At 38.6% G+C, this 21,329-nt stretch overlaps 1 protein-coding gene across 7 annotated transcripts in view; it reads right to left on the bottom strand.

The window, feature by feature from the left end:
• Positions 1 to 4,813: 4,813 nt before the first annotated feature.
• The window catches only part of KYAT3 (kynurenine aminotransferase 3), a 42,581-nt gene continuing 26,065 nt past the window's right edge, over positions 4,814 to 21,329 (bottom strand). For all 7 annotated transcript variants that reach the window (XM_029617802.1, XM_029617806.1, XM_029617801.1 and 4 more), the window contains 3 exons: positions 19,505 to 19,578; positions 16,511 to 16,597; positions 4,814 to 7,061 (listed from right to left, as the gene is read on the bottom strand). In XM_029617802.1, coding sequence (XP_029473662.1) covers positions 6,999 to 7,061; positions 16,511 to 16,597; positions 19,505 to 19,578 — 224 coding nt within the window. In that variant the 3' untranslated portion in view covers positions 4,814 to 6,998. The remainder of the gene's footprint in view (positions 7,062 to 16,510; positions 16,598 to 19,504; positions 19,579 to 21,329) is intronic.

Below are 21,329 nucleotides of genomic sequence, written 5' to 3'. Positions count from 1 at the left end.
AGATCAAATGTTGGTATATAAAAATAATAAATAAATCAATCTCAACTCATCCATTGGTACGCAAGCTCATGAAAGGTTTATGGTATACTAAATTTCCAGTTGTCACGTCTCCTATTGCATGGGATCTCAACATGGTTCTGGCACAACTAATGAAGCCTCAATTTGGCTTCTCTCAAATTTCTCACATGAAAAGTATTATTCTTAGTCACAACTCTCAACTTCAGGCCTTAGTTAATTACTCTCCTTATATGCAATTTTTTTCACAAGAGTGGTGCTCTGCACACACCCAAAGTTTTTACAAAAGGTGGCATTGTTTTACCTACTTTCTGAGGCCACATGCAAATGAAGGTGAAAAAGCCCTTCATTCCTTAGACTGTCAAACATCTTTTGCTTACTACAGAAAAATAACCTAGCCATATCACCAATCTTCAAAGCTATTTGTCTTTCATGATCTTGACTGGGCAATGCAATAGACAAATGAATATTCAGTTGGCTAGCTCAGTGTATTACACATTTTTATGCCCTAGCAGGCATGCAGATCCCAGATTCTATCAAGGCTTATCAAGTGAGAATCATGGCCACATTAGTAGCTCAGCTGAATATAGTACCTTTTGAAGACATCTGCAAAGTTGCAATTTGGTCATCAGTGCACACCTTTCATGTCCCATTACTATCTGGGCAATTTATCAAAAAGCGTTGAACACGTAGTCCACTCTTCACAGTGAGGTCAGAGTTGCTTATTCAGTATATACTCCTCTGTACTCCTAAGCTTGGGACTTCCTATGTGTCATGGATAATTCAGCTCTGCTTGTTGATGGAGAAAGCAAGTTTGCTTACTCTAAACAATATTCTCTGTAAACAGCAGGATGAATTAGCCATGCTCAATACCCATCCAACTCCCTGGAGAGTCAAGTACTCACCTAGACTTAGCTGTAATATTGACTGAGTTCACAAGGCAAAACCTGTGTAGGACACATGACTAGCAAAGGCTCTATGAGCTTAGAGAGGATGATGTCACACGCATCATGGCTAATTCATCTTGCTGTCTATGAAGAACACTGTTTACCATACGCAAACTTGCTGTATGGTGTGTGTGTGTGTGTGGGGGGGGGGGTGTCCCTGGACATATATATAGGAACTTGCTTTGCTTTCATATTGCAGCTCAGTGCCATTTTGTGAAAAGGGTTTCCTGATGGACAGTAGGTGGATGCCTTTAAAGATGCTGTACAGTAGAAAGGTTATTCTTAGCATACAGAACTGTTCATGCCTATTATGGATATAAGATTAGAGGGTAATTCCAGTCAATCCAAGACCCTGCAAGACTATGACTACAAGACTGCAAAATATGCCAGCACTTATCACAGAATCTCACCGTTACCTCCTTAGGAAAGACATTTAATTTAAAAAGTCCTTATAATTATGCCTTCTATAATGTAGTGCATATAAATATATTATACATACATATACAATATATAAAACTTAATGATTTACTTTTTTGACTGGATGACTAGAGAAGTAGATAAAGGATAAGCACTTGATGTGATTTATCTGGAATTCAGCAATGCTTTTCATGCCATCCTACATAGGAGGCTCACGAACAAACTGAAAAGCCTGGGAACGGTCCTGAGGTGGTGGAATGGATTAGAAATTGGTTTACTAAAAAACGACAATGAGTAGCCTTAAATGGAACCTATGAGGAGAGAAGCATACTATGCGGAATGCCTCAAGGTTTGGTTCTGCAACCAGTTCTTTTCAATATCTTTGTGAGAAATATTGCAGAAGGGTTAGAAGGAAGAATACTAAGATGTTCAACAGAGTAGACATATCTGAAGGAGTAAAGAGAATGAAGTGCAATCTAAGTAAGCTTGAGGAGTGACTGAAGGTTTGGCAGCTGGGATTCAATGCCATAAAGAGCAGTCGTGAATTTGGGGTGCAGAAATCCAAATGAACTGTACATGATGGGAGGTAAAAGTCTGATGTGCACAGCCAGGGAGACCTCGGGATAATAGTGTCTGACGCTCTGAAGGTGGCGAAGGCCAGAGGGATGCTGGGCTGTATCAGGAGAGACATAATCAGAAGGAAAAGGGATATGAGAATGCCCCTGTTAGAGATGCCATTTGTTTGAAACGAAATAGGAAATGTCAACAACCTTTCCTATTTTGTTTTATGTCGTTTTCAAAACAGAATGAAAGAAAAACCATCGAGATTGTGCTGGTTTTATTTTCGGTTCATTTTGAAAAGAAAAAAATCCAAGGTCTAGGCTCAACAGGACTCAGCCTGAGGCCTGGTCCAAGCACCGAAACCTAGACACATGCTCAGCAGAGGTCAAAGCTCTACCATCTTGGAGAGAGGAGTCCGTTCAGTGCCGCTAGATGCTGTCACTCACATGTAATGGCTAATTGATTCTGCTTATCAACAGAAAGCAATGTTTATGGACTTTTTCAAACCTCTTTTAAACTTAGCTATGATAGATGCCTTGACCACATCATCTGGCAACAAATGCCATAGCTTAATTGTATGTTGACTAAGAAAAAATACTCTCTCTGATTAGTTTCATAGAATGTCCCCTAGCTTTTTCTGTACCTTTTCTAGTGCCACTGTATCTTTTTTGAGATGTGTTGAACAGAACTATACACAAGGTGCCGTTATACCATGGATTGATAGAGGCATTATATTTAGTTTTATTCTCTATTCCTCTCAGAATTCCTAACATTCTCTTTGCATTTTTGGCTGCTGCCACAGAGTTGAAGATTTTGATGTATTGTCCACGATGACTCCAAGATCCTTTTCCTGGTTGAAGTCTCCTAATATAGAACCCAGGTTTTCCTGCTACTAATTTATACAGTATATTATTCTGGTTTTGGGGGGAAAACATCTTTTTTTTCCATGGTTCGGAGTGAGGGGGGTAATTTATATTTCACAATATGGAGGGAGTGTCTTGGGGGCTAACTGTGATTGTGCTATGGAAGAGTTGGGATAGATCAAGGTTATATTTATTATAATCATTTTTGGTATTAGAACTGTTACTGTCTTGATATACACCTTCTTCTCATACATCATTTTGCACCTATCCACATTAAGTTTAATCTTTTCTTACCTTTTATTTTTCTATATGTATTTAATTTATATTCCACCTTTCAGCACTTCAAAGCATACTATTGTAGGTATTTCCCTGCCATTTAGATGCATTTGTGTGTAAACAAAAAACTCCAAGTATATAAGCCTATAGGTATATTTTAATATAATAAATAGTTATTTTTTGCTGACTAGGCTGTATTACTCCCAGCTCCACAAGACCCCTCCTCATTCCAATCACTTGATATTCTGACAAACAGATGTGTAAATAGGAGATTTCCAGATCCATAGTTGCACCAACAGTCGCAATCTTTGAGGAAGCTGGCAAGTCTTCTCCTTCTGGCAATGCTACAAACCTTTAGGATAAGGAAGGATAATTCTCAACGTTCTCTCCAGGAAGGGGGAGAGAGAGAGAAAAGAGGAATCTCTTCCTTCAAGGACTAAGCAAAACCTCTCTCTTAGCTACTGTATACATGCCCTATTGAAGTCTATGTGAGCTTGAGTTTTAAGTATTCCATCTGCAAAGTTAAAAAAAAGTGTGTACATATATATATTTTACAACAAGCAAAACACAAGTCATTTTCTTCATAACAGCTAGAACTGTTTATTCAGCATATGTAAGAATCCACATATAACTGTTTAATATATTTCAGTCTATTTGTAAGTCAGTGGTTTCTTATTATGTTTCTGTGAACACTGTATTTGTAATGTTCTAAAAAAATATAATTTAAGCAGAGTAAAATTCGTTATCTGACTAAGCCAAAAGATGGCAGCAAACTACTGACAATTTGCTGCCATCGGTTTACTCTTGGTAGTTTTTCAAGAAAGAATTAAAGTTATATTTCTTTAAAAGGGAAATACCAACTGTAGACCTTAACATATTTGTAAAAGCTTGAAATTATATATAAACAAGGGAGTTATTGTCAATCCTAGGTCTCCCACTAATGACATAATAATTACTATAAGTTTAGGAAAAGTATGTAAATATTTCTTTCCTAAGTATATTTCTGACTTTTTACTTCCATAATTATTTTAAAATCATATTTTACATTTTTAGATAGTTCAAAATGCAGTGGGAATTATGGATTAACATTTACAAAATCCATAATCCAATTTTCATATTGTCATGGTGAGCTGGAAAAGAAATTTCATTAGCAAAGCTCCTACCAAACAGAGAATAAGATCTACTACTTATCTATACTAGACACATTCAAACGGCCACTTATTACTAGCCGACACTCAAGTGAAATTCACCAGAGGATCTTTCTTCTCTTTCCTTGCCCCTGCTAAGTGTGTTCTTCCCCTTTTCCTGCTCCTAACCATCTCTCTGGCTCCCTCCACTCCTGTGGCATCAATCAGACATTGGCTCCCTGCAGCCAGGGCAGCGAGCACACATTGCAAAGCTGACAGCTCCTGCATCCACCAGATTTTCAAAGTGAGATGTGCACACATGGTGCACCCCACCAGTCACCAACAGACACCACTTTGCAGGACCAAATTGCATTATATATAGAAAGTGATTTTTATAGATTTAAACTTGACCTCAGGTCAAATTTAATGAACATGAGCATTTTATTTTAGAGAGGAATGACAGTGCATAAAGGGCGGAACATGATATATGTACATAAAGCAAAAAAAAGGGAATGTAGTCAATAGCATATAGACTCGGGGATAAAGGGATACTGTCTCCTCCCACCAAAGCTGATCACGCAGTATTTGAAGGCAGCACTGATTTATGTATAAGCCAAACAGGAAACAAGTTTATTGTGCATATACTACAAAAGCTGATCAACTGACAGTAAGTCCATTAGCCATCAATCATAATTGTGTTGTCAGAAAAGCACAGTAGTAATTTTTTCTTGATAAACTCATTAATAAGGAGAGCAACGTAACAGTCATCTCTTTCTTTGATATGTTGCATCTTGGATGGCACCTTCTTGCACACTGCTGCCAATATCTCACTTTAGGAGAGCTCTTCTCTCTCTGATTTCTGGTAGTATCTTATAAATAACTAACAAATTACAAAATATCTATATGAAGAGGATGAAGGTTTCATATAGAAATGAAACCGATATACCATCGGTAATCAGTCTGATTACCTGATACTGATATACCATCGGTAATCAGTCTCACAATCTTAATATAATCATAAACCTCCAACATTATTCGTATCTTTCAAATTTTTTTTTTTAAATTCAATAGTGAAATGTCACAACATACTTTTGATGACTTAAAGTGGACTATTACTGAACAAGAATCCATCCCCAAGCGGTGGGGGTGGGGCGATATACATGCCCGTTTGAACTTGCGTGAAGCGTTTTGGATTTACACTCTCCACACAGCGACGCCAGCCGGCATGAATGAAGAATTAAATTGGAGTACTTTAATGTAAATTATAGGTGTTCTTTATTCGTTGTTGTGAGTCACTAAAATGAAGTGATTCAAGAGGTTTACTTTGATTGGTCTAGGGAGCTTGGCTAATACTTTGAAGCTATTGGTTTTCGTATCAAAAACCCATCCCATTGGCTATTTCCAGGTCACATGATGGATATATTTTTGAAATGGACGTTTTACGCTTACCCTGTGCAAGTTCAGGGTTTCAACGAGAAAGAGACAAGTTTAAAGGAACGTAGGATCGACACAGCTGTAAAGGAAGACATTTCCTCTGCCGAAGGATTTTTTCTGAAACGTGGCCTCGTTGGGAGGGACAGTAAGATATTTTTGATGTCGAACAAAAATTGACACTGGCTCAGTGTAGCAAAGGAAAATCTAAAAATAGAGTGTTTTGGTTGCCCGTTTGAAGAAACACATTTCACTACTGAATTAAAAAAATGTTTTTTTGAAAAATACGAATATAGGGAGGAATGTGGTTGTAGGTTTATGATTATATTAAGATCTATATGAAACCTCCATCCTCTTCATATAGATATTTTGTAATTTGTTAGCTAAATATATACAATTTTGGGTCTATTTCTGTAAGGGTAAGGAACAGAGTGACAAGATTTGGATTCTGTTAACAAAATCGCCACCGGAAAATATCCTAATTAGTATCTTAAATAAACCATCAGCATCTTTCACATAACTCAGGTATAAGCTGAGGAGTTAATACAAGTATAAATAGTATTACAAATCATATAGGTATACTTGAAAGGGAGTTCTGTGCCCCAAATAGCTTACAATCTAAAAGGCTGGTGGGGTAATAAGCAAAATACAATAAAACAGGGTGGAATGGCATGGGCACAATACAGGATGTAAATGGAGACTGCAGAGGAGAAAAAAACAATAAACAGGATTTGAGACTTTTCCAAATGTCACAATGGTCACAGTGTCCATGATTTTTAAAAAACTTCCTGTATTTTGGATATGATTTTTTTTTAAAGAGAATCTCTAAAAATTTCATAAAGAATTGGGCAGGGTGCTCCATTGATTAAGATTGTGTTTGTGCACAGAAAGCCTGATTTGAAAGATATTTCAGGGTTCTTATTTCTTGGATCAGCTAAAGCTGAAAATTCTGTACAGGAAGAAGTTATAGGAAGAAGTATGGTACATCTCTTAAGAAATGTCTCTTCAAGAAACACTTTAAAATGGTATTGGAAGAGACCACGTGTAACGTTGCACCACAATTTGCAACTGACTGAACTGAGAGTGACAGTACATAATGCTCACCCCATGCTGGCTCCGATACAGAAAGTAAAACCTAATTTTCATTATATGCCTTTTTTTTAAATTATCTGACAACTGGTTGTGATCCTATACCAGAGGTGACATGACTATTTCATTATCTGCTTCAATTATAAAATAGTAAGACAATATAGAGAACAATTATCTGTATCAAAAAGATAACGTATCAAACTAAGGGCCTCAATTATGAAGCATTTTTCCCATAGAGACAGAATGGGAGAAAAGTCTTAGTAAATCAAGCCCTAAGATTTTTGTTTACTCCAGGATTTCAGGATCTTTTCAGCTGCATCCAGTGTGCTATCTTGCTGTAAGTGAAGAAATGTACCAGTTAGGTATCCTGCTATTACAGTACAGAAGTAACTTATTTTAGGATTATTTTCTGTTTATTAAGACTGCAATAAAAAAAATCTAATCCATGCATTTGAATTCTATTACTTTACAATACATTAAATATGTTCTTAAAATGCAGCTCCTATTACAAAAATATTATATGTTGTACTGAGAGCAACTTCAGTGCAAAAAAACTCTCTTTGCTCTGAAAAGCCTAGTACAGAAATAGCAAAGTGGGTTCTGGATAGTAACCGAAGTAGATTGGCAGTTATATGGCAAAGCCTGTACCTACATGTGTCTCAGGTTAATAGTTAACATTTACCCAATTTCTAATAGGGCACTTAAATTTTTTACCCAGATCAACGTTTTTAGATCAAAAATCTATTGAGGATTGTAAACAAAACAGCTGTTCGCTATCATAAAGTCTGGCTAGGTTTATACCGCTTGGATCACAAACCTCATGAGCCAAAAAAAAAATCTAATCTCTAGTATGTGTGTGATGTTTACATATACTGCCTTTATACAATTCTCTCTATTTTAAGTTTAAATCACCTCAAGTTGAAGTATGCAAATCAGATGTGGCTTGGGAGAGTATGTAAATCTTTTATTAGTTGGTTGTGGATTCTCAACTCCTAGAGCATACTCTGCATTTACGCCTGCAATTATGTCAAGACCTGATTTGATATGTAATGTTAGGCTAGCAAACTAGATCAGAACTTCTCAACCCAGTTCTCGGGGCATACCTAACCAGTCAGATTTTCAGGATATGCACAATGAATATGCATAAAATAATTTGCATGCACTGTTTATTGTAACCTGCTGAGATCTATGGATTGGCAGGCTATACATTTTATACATAAATAAATATGCAAACCTCTCTCGTGCATATTCATTATGGATATTCTGAAAAACTGACTGGCTAGGTGTACCCTGAGGACTGGGTTGAGAAACACTGATCTAGATCATTTGATGCACTGGAAACGATCCTTACTTCATTGGACTCCTAACATCAATATAATATCTCCAATATATAGATATTTGATAATGAAATTTGTGGTGGCTGAGATTCCCAATTATTTAATTGAATACTGGAACCAGGGCCATCTTTTTGGTAGGGCAAACTTGGCAACAACCCGTGGCACAAGGAGACAGAGCACCACAGAGGATCCGGTGGCCGAAAAGAGAAAGCGATAGAAGCCCAGTAGGGCAGCTGCGGATTCCACCCCGTGGTTGCCCAAGAGCGACAAAAGCCTGTTGGGGCCACCACAGATTCTATCCCATGGTGGCCCAAGACAGACAAAGGCCCAGAAGGGCCACCATGGGGCCCAGTGGGACCCCATCCCGCGGTGGTTGAAGAGGCCCGGCAGGCAGAGCCTAGAAGAAACAGCACAGAAGAGAGGGAGAAACTTTGAAAATGTGTGTGTGCATGTGAAAGCAAGAGAGTGCATGTGAGTGTGAAAGCCTGTGTAAGTGAGATCCTGTGTAGGTGTGTGAAAGAGTAAGAATGTGAGCCTGTATGTTTGTGAGTGCGAGGACCTATGTGCACGTGAAAGAAAGAGGGGTGTGAGAGCCTGCGTGTGTATGTGGTACAGGAGGGGCGAAAGCCTGTTGTGCATGTGAGACAGGAATGACAATGCATGTGTGTGTGTGTACATGTGAACCTGTGTGTGTATGTGACAGAGCTTGCGTATATATGTAAGGAGGGGTGTGACAGCCTGTGTGTGTAAGAGAGGGAGGGGTGCTGTAAAAGCCTGTGTATGTGAAGGAGGGAGGTGTGAGAGCCTGTTTGTGTGAGATGTGGGTGTGTGAAAGAGAGAGAGTGTGTATATGTAACAAGTGTGGTACGGGTGTGTGTGTGTATGCATGTGAAAGAGGATAACATTTGTGCAGCCTCTCTCCCCCTCAATCCATAACAATCTCAGGGTGACTGGAAATCAAAATATTCCAGGTATGGAGAGAAGGAGCTTTATTTCATTCTTATTAGTTTAATTATTGGGTGTTATTTGATGTGTCTGCTGTTTTGAAATATTTTATTGGTGCTTTGGAAATGTATAACTTTTATAAGGGTTTTAAATTATTGGATCTTCTATTCATCAGCTGTTTTTAAATATTTATTATTTTTATTTGCAAGAAGGGAAGAGAAGAATGGGGGTTGGAGACAGAGCAATAGTGACTGGGAGAGTAGATGGGCGGGAACATGGGAGAATGCAGGAATTCAGAGTTTTGGGAAGTAGAGGGTAGAACTGGGACTTGGGGATGGGTGAGGAGAGTAAGGACTTGGAGACCAAGTAGAGATTAAGGTATGGGGACTCAGTGATTGGGTGGGGAGTATACGATGGGGCTGTGGTGAGATTAATCTAGAAAAAGTAAAGGGAAGTCAATCCACAGAGATTTTCTCAGAGCCCCAAAACTGGTTAAAGCAGCCCTGGATCCAGGACAGGAGCGTCAACCTATGAGTAAGGAGGAGTGGAGCAGCAGCACTTAGGTGGGCAGGATGGAGAGAGAGGAAATGTCTTGAGGAATGGAGGAGGGAATGGTGGAAAGAAGGGGAGGTGGAGGGAGGGGGGAGGGGGGAATGCTTGGAGGGAGGAAAGAGAAAAGAGAATGTCAACAATTTTTGCCCGATGCACCATTTGCTCTAGAGCCAGCTCCAATTGGACCTCACTGATTCATATACATTTAGATCAAGAGTTCTGGCAAAGTATTCGCAGGGAGGCTTTCAAGATATTGATATGTTGAGAGTTGCTGTACAGGATTTTGCATCATTCCTATTGATATTCTCATTTTTTTTTCCCCAAAGTTCAACAACTGCAGTCCTTATTCTTGGAGAGGCTATGGGAATGTTGGGTCTTTATTTTCATGTCTTGGAAAAGCAGACATATCTAAGATTTCTGGTACGGTCTGAAAAATTACTGATAAAAGGATTTCCATTGATCTTATCTTTTTCATTCTGCCTATTGAGGCACTGAAAATCATGCTCGTTTTCCTTAATTGCTAAAAATTGGTTAATCATTTAGTACAAGCTGTTAGAGTGACTGAGGTAGATATTCAAGGGTTTTGTCTGGGTAACTTTTCAGGATAGCCGGACAAAACCCAAAGTAAAAAATAAAAGTATTCCAAGGGTGGGACTAAACTTTAGCCAGTGAGCATTGATATTCAGTGCTACCCAATTAAATTGAGCCAGGCAAGTCTGATGGGAAAACTAGCTGCCCTAAAATTAGCCAAGAATATACTCTGCTGAACATCCAGGTAAAATTGCCCAGGTAACTTTCCAAGTCACTGTTGAATATCACTGTTAAATATCAAGCCCAAAATTGATTGCTATTCCTCAGAGATGGGGTCACTACTGTAGCAATTTTCAAAAGCCATTTATCCACGCACTTATGCAGGTAAATCCTATGGACAATTCAATGGCATATATTGTAGCAATTTTCAAAAGACCACATACATGGGGGTAAAGTGCATTTGCACGTCTAAAACCCATTTTTAAGTGTGTAAATGCTTTTTAAAATCAGGTCCATATACTTTTGGAGACTCCAGGTAGCAGCTATTGCAATGGTAGGAAAACATTTATTCTTTAAAGGAAAATTGAAAGAGGTATAACCAAATTAGGGAGCGTACTGGGAATGGAGAAATACAATAACATAAACTTGAGGTTTTCAATAGATAAATCAGTTTTAATTCAGTTGTGTAGCAGACAGCTTACGCTTGCATGCCAGGCTGAGTAAATTATTTTATCAGGTTTAGAATACTTTTTGCACAATGTTCTTTAATATATGTTAGGGAGACAGGACATGAGTTGATGATTTGATTAAAATCAGATAGAACAGTTGAACAAACAGAGGGGTAGCCAGCACTAGTCAGTCTGGGGTCTTTTGTCCTTAGACCGCATGGCTTGCGCTCAAGCACTTTCACTTTCACTTTACATCTGGGGAGCGGCTGAGTAGAGCGGTTGTAAGTGTGTAGATTCAGAAGGAGAAAGAGGGAATAAGATACAATTGGTAAGTTGAAAGTTTTATAATTAGTATGATAAGGTGTTTTTCGTTAGTGGATTTTTACCAAAGTTTAGTTGTTAAACAAAAACAAATGCGGTGCTTTTAAAACTAGAAACTGCATGGCTGGATATTATAGTTTACAGCTGTCTGTGATCAGAGGTACATAAATGCCTCCAGTTTATTTTAGTCTATGAGATTTATTGTTATCAGTTCATATTTAAGTTTGCTTTGGAGTTAATGCGTGATTGCTGTTAGGGTAGCATTAACCAGAGAAATGAAGTTTTTCAGTTTTTTGGTGTTTTGCTTCTCCCCCCTCCCCCTTAAGGTACAGGGCTGAATGATGTAGCCATGGCTGGCCACAAGGACTCTTATGTTCACTGTAAACGTAGAAAAAGAATAACCAGCCCAGCAAGCTTTTTAGTTTTTGGTTTTATTTCCTACCATTAATGCAGAGATGCTCATATTTGCATCTAAGTTTTTAGAATTGTGTGATTACCACGAGTTTATTGTGAAGAGTTTTTAGCATTATGTGCAGGGTGTGTTATTTCATTTGGTAAGAACGAAAGCATGAACCTGTGTTTATTTAAAGCCATTCATAATTAGATTTGATTTATCATTGGAGAGGGATGTATGGTTTTTTCTTTGGTCAGGGGTATAGGCAGAGAGATAGAAAGGAAAACAATCTATAGATATACTATAAGAGAGCAACTTTATTTTAATGAAATGATCTGTTTAAGGGTTTTATCACTTAACAAACCTATTCAATGAGTGTAATAGTTGTTTGGCGGGAGAGGAGGTGAACCCCCCCTTAGGAATGTGTTTGAGAAGAAAGAAAAAAAAAAATCTGGGAGTGAGTCACTTTTAAAATGGATTTTACAGTTCTGCTGAGAGGTTTGAGATTTAAGTATGTTATAGGACTGAGTGCACAGGTGATAGAAGAGGGACTAATGGATTGATTTGTTTAATGTGAAAACAGAAATTTGTATTGAAAGTATGGGGAAAGTGAATATTAGTGATGAGAGATGACGTAATGTTAAAGAGGGAAGAGAATTCTTTTATGTTGGTGTAGGTAGGTAAAGTGCTATGGCAGTATGTGTTAAGTACGTTAGTTCTCAGTTTTGATTATAGCTCACTAGCTGCTAACTTTTAGATGTAAGGGAATGAATTAGGTGGTTTATTTTGATGGGAGTTCAGGTATTACATGTTTGTATTGTGGACTGGTTAGATGATATGTAAAGGAGAAAGATTGTGAGACGGTGAACAACAGAGAAATAAGCAGCAATGTCTATTATCTATTTATGTGCCAGTAAGAAAAACTTTTGGTTAATGCATATTAGTCTGTGCCATCCTTTTATTTTGCAGGCTTCCAGACTCCTAGCTGATATGTCTGTGCTTTTGGAAATGATTCGTATTTCTATTTAGGGTATTTGCAGGATTTGGTAGTAAGAACTTTGTGGAACATATGCATATTGGATGGAAATAGAATGACTTCTAATTAAGTGCAAAGTTGTTTGTTTTAAGTTTTTCTTTTAGAAGGCGAGTTAGGAGTTTACAAGCGTAGGAAAACAAAAAGAGATTTTAGATTTGTAAAAGGAAGTAGCTCTTATCATAGGGGACAGCGCCTCCTAGGGGTGGACCATCATAGAAAGGAAAGTAGCTGTATGACTGCTTTTTGCTGAATTAAGGTATAACAGTAGTTTGACTTTTAAAGAATCTGTAATGTCATTTTTTAACTTTTATTTTAATCATTATATTAACTGTTATATATTAGATTTCTTTCCAGGGTACCAAAGCACAAAGCGCATCTGTCTCTATGCTATGGGAGATGAAGATCAGTTTTTTTCCAGTTTGATTCCTTTGCAATTTTTGAATAGATCTATTTTAATTTTCATCCTGAGTTTTTGTTTTCTTTTGTGGATCGATCCAATTCTTTTATATTTTAAAATACGTTTTTCTTTTTTGAGCTCAAACGTTTGTCATGTTGTTTGTTCTATGTTACATGTGTACAAGGAGGAATGAATGAATGCATGTATTATGTGGTCAGTGATGTGACATATATGTTTTAATGTACAGTTTGAGTATTTATGTTTGTGGTCTGGACCATTGCATGATGTTTTGAAATAATGTGGGGATTATTTGGCAAATTAAATATAGGGAGTACGTGACATAAAAGTATTTTCTTACTACTTAATCGGATTTGTTGCACTTTTATTTAGGTTTGAATTCATACACATGCATCTAATCTAAGGAGCTAAGAGATTCTGCCTTGACATCATCACTGAATCCTACTAAAAGAACTATATACGCACTTGGTCACAGACTTTCTTACATATTATATGGACTGCAAGGCGTACAATTTATACCTGATTTTTGCTTTTTTCTATGTTTTGTGAGAATGACTTTATGCAGAATTTAGGTTCTTTCCTTTTCTGTCAGCACTTAGGTGTTCAAGTTAATAATATTATTTGAAGTGATGCTGTTTTTATTAGTTTGTATGTTCCAAGTTAAGTAGTATTTTCCAGTCTTAGACTTTATAATACTTATATGCTGACTCAGTTAAATGCATATGTACTACGTTTTTCTATCTTTATCTATGGAAGCTGCTTTGATCACATAGAGGGTGATGTGTTTCATTGTGATTCAAATAGGATAATTCAGGGTTCAAGAGGGAGATCTCTTTATATTTCTCTTTCACACCAGCCTAAGTTATAAGCTATTTCTATTCGTTTGTTTTGCAGCTTGCACTTAGGGTAATCACTTTGCTGATCTTTAATATTTCAATATTCTAATGTCTTTGCTGAACCCTTCTTTGAATATCTTTTCCTATGACACTATTTACTAGATTTTACCTAATGACTGTTTTACTTTCTTTCACAAAGATTTCTTTTCTCCTTGAAACAAATACATACCTTACACATGAGGAGCTCTGCTATAGGGATCTGCAACATTCTATTACTATATTTTCATTGTTCTTTTCTTCTTATCTTGGTCCTTTCACTATAAACTCTATCTGTGACTTATAAGCTAGTGGGTTTCTATTTAGGATTCCAAAGGGGAAGATATAATTTTCCTTATTTCTGTCTTTTATTTATATGACATTCCTTCCTTCCCTGTGTAAAATCTTACACTGATGGTTTATCAATTTTGCAAAGTACATTAGTTTGTTTTAGATTACATAATATGTTAAAGACTTTCTCACAGAGTTAGCTTTCATCTATTGTTATGATTATCCCCAATATATTTAGACTTACTATCATTTGAGAAGGGTATTAGCCCCATTTCCCCTAGAAGTATCTGAAGACGAAGCAGTATTACTAGCCATCATTTACCTTAATAATTAATACTTGCCCTACACAGATGTATTATTTCTTGGACATATGACTGCCATAAGTGAATTAGGACTGTCCATACAGTGAGTGCTTTCACTGCTACAGGTTGTTGTCCTGATACTGGATAGCACTATAAATACCCTACAGAATTAGTATGATGTTTCAGACTTTTGCTATGCCTTTGCCTATCATGCATATGCTTTTGTATTTGATCTTCCATCACTATAGCATATGACTAGAATATGTCTTATGCTTTGCAACACTTTTACATCATGTATGCACAACACAGTATGAGTTTTTCTATAGATTCTTGGTTTTCTTCTATGTTATTGGTTTCTTTACTTTTCTGGTAAGGTGCATTGATTATATCCCTGTTTGCCATTTTAATGAATATTATCCTGGGTAGTTGTTCACAACAATAGTATTCATTGAAAAGATTTGCCCAGTATACCTAGTATTATATGAGAAACACAGTACTTTCATACTAGTCTCTCTGTGTACTTATCTTTACATGTTATACCACTATTATGTACTTACTTGATTCTGAAAGATAACATATGTGATCATGTTATTATGAAGTAGGTCCTTTTTATAATGCAGGTATCTGTATAGCTCCATTATAGAGCTAATAGTTACCTAGTGAAAATTAGTTTTGCTGTTATTTTTTTGATTAACTAGTAAATGCTTGTGGGAGTATCATTCATATTAATTAGGAATCTAGAGGGACACACACCTATGCACTACACCTGATAAATACCAAGGTTAGGGGTTAGGTTACACTTTTAAGTTCCTCTGTCATGGCTTAGCATCGCAGACTGATTGATGTGACACCTATCCATTAAAGGTGTCCCATAGAGGGAAATGAAGAATATGTCTGATTAAGATAACCAAGAATACCCAGACTCCTCTGCTGTACTGGCCTGTCAGAGGTGAATGAACTTTGAGAGACTTTCTGACTATCACAGATTCAAAGGATGCAGAAGATTTTGGGAAACTGGTAAACCCTGCAAAGCCTATAATTATAGGCCAGGAAGGCATCAATGACAGTATTTGCTTTACAATGCAGAGAAACTGAGTCCAGGATGCAAGCTTTTATCTTGCAGATGCAACAGAAACCAATGTGAAAAGGAGATCTTGTGAGGTGACAGTTTTGAATGAATCCTGGTGCCAAGCTCTATTCAAGACCCAGACTGTGAGGTGTTTACAATAAACAAAGAAGAACAACAGAAGACAAGAAGAGAATACTTGCATCAAAGCCAGTATGATACAGGAACTTGTTTACAGTGGGAGGAGAAACAGGGTTAGAAGAATTCTTAGTTGAGGGAGGTCCTCACAAGCATTTCCTATACAGGATAGATTGTCATGACAAACAGTATCATGTGTTTGTGGGCGGTTACACTTATTTGGAAGCTTCGAGAATGTTGTATTTTGATTATATAAGTCAGAGCATGGCAGAGATTCACGGAGATGCTAGTTGGTATAGATAGAGGGCATAGTGCATCTCCCAGAACACTTGTCTTTGCCTCATTTTTAAAAAAAAGCCAAAATAAACTAAATTTTAAAACCTCTTGCTGAATTGCAGTGTTCTTGTGCCCTAAGCTATGAGTCCCAAAATTAGACAAGGTGTCTGAAAAAATACCAAATTTAAAAGAAACCAATAAACCATAATGTGGATTGCAAGGTGCATTAGATGCTGGTGACCACTAATTTAGACTTAGTACATTAACATTGTCTTTTTGATTTTTTTTTTACTGTTCTTTAAAGCTGTCACTGTTAACTGGAAATATAAACAAAACCTTTTCTAATTTTCATATGAATTATTTCTAAGCAGAGATACTTAAATTGCAAAAACCCACTCAAAATCTGGAGCGGATGTTTCAGGGACTGTTAGTTTTTCCCAGCTCATTTTTCAATCCCGATTTTGGCTCTCAATTGCCAGAACCCTGACTGCCAGGAAATATCCTTATTTAGCCAGAGTTTCTAACTGTGATCTACAATCTCAATTTTTCACCTCATCTCTGCTTCCAAGAGCAGCTATTCAGATGCAGAAGCCATGTTTGATGAGCAATGACAGTATGAATAAAAAGTGAATCAACTTACTTTGATAAAACAAAAGCGGACATACTTTTCAAACTGTACTGTAGTGTCTAGACCACAAAATGCTGTAATAGGGATAGCTGCTAATTTCTGAAAGAATAAATATAGAAATGTGCAAGTTAATATGCTAAAACTTGATATAATAATCTGAAAGCTCCAAATTTCTAACTGTAAGTTGTGGACAGCAATATAAAGTAACTTTCAGATAGTAACTTGTTGATAAAATAGACACATCAATACAAGAATAACTACTACCACCAATATGCTAAACAATAGAATAGATACTGCATAGACTTGAAAAATGGAGTATGTTTCATATCAATCCACATATGTATCTTAAAAGTAAGCTAAAGCTGAAAGGATTCATATTTTCCATTATTTACCGTATATGCTAAATCTGTTATTGTTTGTAAGGTTTTGGGTGGACCTTGGACACTGTGGTAAATGACCATGCCCACGGGGGGGGGGGGGGGGGGAGTCCCGTGAGGGGCCACAGGTCAGGCTCAGCTTCAGGATACACAACACAGAATTATCTTTTACTAGCTGAACCCTGCCACGCGTTGCTGTGGCTGAGCCTGGTTAAGTTGAAAAAACAGAACAGAGCAGTAAAGGTTACAGTTATTAGTGTGTTTTGTTTTTTTTTTTTACCCCAAATGAACAGCACCAGCAAAGAATAGTTGAAATATGCAAGCACACCTTCCTGGCCCCCCCCCCCCCCTCCAACCCGGCGAAATAGAGCAACCCATGCTACAGCCCCCCTCTCGGGAGATGTGGAGAATGAGTGGGCCCCCCCCCCCCCCCGTGAAAAACGCATGGCGGAAAATAAGAACGGTCCCCCACCGAGCTCCTCCCCGGCTACCTGTGTAAACTGCCAGCCGGTGGCGAGGGTGTGTGCTAGGGTTTGTTCCGCCGGCTGCCATGTCGCAAAACTTCACCGGTGAAAGTGGTGCGTCAGGATTCCTGACCTAGTAAGGGCAAATGTCCGCTGAGGATATGGCGCTGACGGGCTCTTGCCCTTACTATGTCATATGGTGTACCGACATCGTTGTTGTCTCCGTATAGCATAGTAAGGGCAAGGTCCGCCGGCGCCATTTTGGTTGCTGGCATCCGACGGCCCTACTGAATGCGATGTGTCCCGGACCGTTCCTGTGGTGCTGGCGGAGAAGCACGGACTTGTTTCAGGTGTAGTCTGTGATCGGAGTGCAGTGCGTGGGTGGGTGGAAGAGGGTACTTTAATTTAAATTCGGAGGGTGTGTGAAATGCGTGGCTTCCCAATGTAGCAGCCAGGAATTTGTGTTTAGGTGTGTTTTGGGAGGGTGGGTGAAGTAAGTGACATTGGCAGGCATGTGGGTGGGGGTGTGTGGTGTGATGAGTGTGGATTTCTGTGTGTTATGAGGGAGTGTGAATGAAAGACAATAGCCCTGTGTGGGGGTGGGGTGTGGTATGTGTGTGTGAAAGGTGTAAGAGGTTGCGCTTGCGCTGACGGCCACCAGATGTCGCTGTTTTGTGTAAGCAATTTTTAAACTTGTATTACCTGTCACAGGTGTGACCTATATGTAATGTAAGTGTATAAGATCCTTCCCGTATGGGAAGTGAATGTTGTGTGCAAATTTGAACGCATTCGGTTAAGCGGTTGGTGAGATTAGCGACAACATGCAAACTATTTAACATTTTTATTTATATAGATTAAACAGCGTTGAGAAGCCACCAGAGGTGGCAGTAGTGAGTAGAGATGAAGCCCGGCTGGGCTTGTAGTCCCCTCAGGACACTGGAACAGCGATCCCTCAATAGCTGTGCTGTAGTGGAGAGAAACTGAGATACTGAGTACAGTGGAGCATACACAGGGTTCTGGTATAGAGCCTCTTTGGTAGATTACTTACACAGCGGTTTCTCCCGGAAGGTAACACGGAAGCTGGAATAGAGGCAGGCCCTAGAGGAGCGAGTAACTCGTTCAAGAGAACAGCTCTGAGAGAATCTAGATGGTAACTCACTGATGGTGTAGGCCAGTGGTCCCCAAACCTGTCCTGGAGGGCCACCAGCCAGTCGGGTTTTGGGGATATCCTCAATGAATATGCATGAGAGAAAATTTACATGCATGTAAATTTTCTCTAGGGCACCCTATGGTAGCTGAACAACATGGCGGGATGCAGCGCCCAAGCCGGACCGGGGACGCTGGAGAGGACGGCAGGCAGATGCCGCAGCAGCCAGACGTCCATCAACCACGGGAGGAGTCGCCAAAGAGGTAAGGAGGGCGGAGTGGAGACAGCGGGCAGTGACAGTCGTAACAAAATCCTGCACAAACAGGAGGGATAGCTACTATTGCTGCCATTCCAAAACCTAGTATGAACAAAGACAGGGCCCTTCTACCTCCTACTAAATTACTACCTTAAATTTAGCATAATTTGAATTCAAAAGGACAACTATTAATCCCCACATTTTGATGGAGAAAAATAATGGGTTCTGATTATTGGAGGATCTGTAATCGCTTGTCCTCATTTTCTGCACAAGAACATAAGTGCCATGTCAGGTCAGACCAATAGTTCATCAAGCCTCTGACTCCAAAGGTAGCCAGTCCAGATCACTTGAAGTACCTAACAGATCCTAACAGTGAGTCATGCTGCTCACTCTCATAAGTTAGAAGTGGAGACAAAAGTCTATCTGGTTATGGCAGAGATATCAAAAGTAGCAGCCATGGGAGCATCACTATGGATATAGATGATACTTTTCTCCTGTATAGATACATATACACATGCACACATTTACAAGACTGAATCCTTCTTTTTACTTATGGCATACTCATTTCATTAGGAGAATAAAAATTCATTTAACATATTTTAATCTTTTTTTTATATATTATAGTTTTCAGCCATGATGTAACATCAGCATTTAGTATATACTGCATCACTTTCATGTCACCTCAAACTATTAACTCTTCTTTCTGAAGTTTCATAGACCTGTAAAAGCCCTCTCTCCTGCAAATACATACACAAATCTCACCTTAGTTTTAATCATCCATTTCACAAATTTGTAATCATAAGGTTCATTCTCTTTCATATTAGACAGATCCACATCTAAAAGAACAAAAAAATATTTGCAGTGCATTACTTATATAAGACTTTCAACAAGAAGGATCTCTGCTAAAAACATTCGGGCCGATTCTGTAAAGTGCGCTCGGCCGTGCGCACTGTTTAGCACAGGTTTGGTTGCATGTTTTCAAGGGGCGTCTATTACCCCTTATACTGTAAGGGGTTTAGTGCCTCGAAAACACATGGCCAAACCTCCTGAAAATTAACAGCGCTCATCACATGCAAATGCATGTTGTTGAAACTAGCAGAAAATACTGCTTTTCTGTTCACCCTCTGACTTAATATCCTAGCGATACTAAGTTGGAAGAACCAAAAATGTAAAAAAAAAAAAAAAAAAAAAAAAATTTTTTTTTAAATGTGCCGGCCGGTCCAGTTAGGAGAGAAGACGCCCAATTTTACCAGTGTCCGTTTTCCTAACCAATCGCTGTCAGCGGGTTCGGAAAACAGACACTCGTAAAATTGAGCATCGGTTTAGTGAACCCACTAGCAGAATGACCTCTCCTGGGACAAGGAGGTGCTAGGGGCACGTAATCGTCCCCAGCGCCTCCTTTTAGCATGACCCCTCATTTAAATATAGGATTGCACGCCCAGGAAAGGTAGCTGGGTGCGCACTGGGAGAGCGGGCGCTCAACACGGAGCGTCCGTTCTCCCACGATCCTTTCTGCATAGGTCTGATTAAGAGGTTCAGATTCAACTTAAAAGTCAATCATCTAAATGGCAAAAATGGCATACTCAGCAACTTATCTGGCTATATTCTAGCAATTTTCTTAACAAGTTTTTACCTCAAAGTGATTTGTGCTCAATCACTTTGAGGTAAAAACTTGTTAAGAAAATTTACATAGTTGTAAGTGTGTCCTATGGTCTCGCATCTAAAACATAGATTTGGTTTTCTCAGTGGTTGCAGTTCCCCTGAGGAAGCTAACGCAAGTGAAACAGGGGCCGCTTGTCGGGGCTAGACCACGTGAAATAACATCAAGAACCAAGTTGAGAACGGAGATTCCAAAGGGAAGCAAGTTTGCCAGGGGTCAGCTATAGAATGAAGATGTGTTGCAATATGTGTTAAATTGGTATTCTATGTACAAAAGAGTTGGAAAATAGGTGTGGGGGTTGGGTATATAAAGATTGTAAGTGGATGTATCCACAGGGAAGTTAAGAAACACTTTGTACTGAAGGTATTTTGCAATATTGTATAAGACTCGTTGGAGTCCTACATGCTGACCTCTGTATTCATATTTGCATTTGTATGATTTTAGGGTGTGAATGAGTGTGTGTGTGATTGGATATTTTATGGACACATTTCTAAAAATAACATTGAAAATTGTGATAAAGTTGTACAATTTTCTCTTATGATTAGTTGTGTTGCATTACCTAGAGAAAATAGTTCTTGTTACCCAGTGAGTGTACCTTGTACAGTTCTCTGAAATAAACACAGCTTCTATTAACCCAAGAAACCGAATGAGATCTATCTTCCAGAAGCCTATGGGACTTGGACTCTCCCAAATCCTTCACCAACTGTGTAACGTTCTCTCCGAGCAACAATCTCCCTTTTAAAAGAAGCTTACTAAGTCAGGTTTTAGAAGCTGTATCTGCTGCCCAGTTTCTTAGCCACAGCAACCTTCGAGCCACCAACCAAGATGCAATTCTTATAAGATTATACAAGGCATCTACCACAAAGGTAGCTCCTGACTCCATCCTTGTCACTTCTGAGCTAGAAACTTTTGTAACCAGGCTACCCG

The sequence above is a fragment of the Rhinatrema bivittatum genome, chromosome 10 (genome assembly GCF_901001135.1).
Source record: "Rhinatrema bivittatum chromosome 10, aRhiBiv1.1, whole genome shotgun sequence".
Lineage (NCBI taxonomy): Eukaryota > Metazoa > Chordata > Amphibia > Gymnophiona > Rhinatrematidae > Rhinatrema > Rhinatrema bivittatum.
This window is presented reverse-complemented; position numbering and strand designations above follow the sequence as displayed.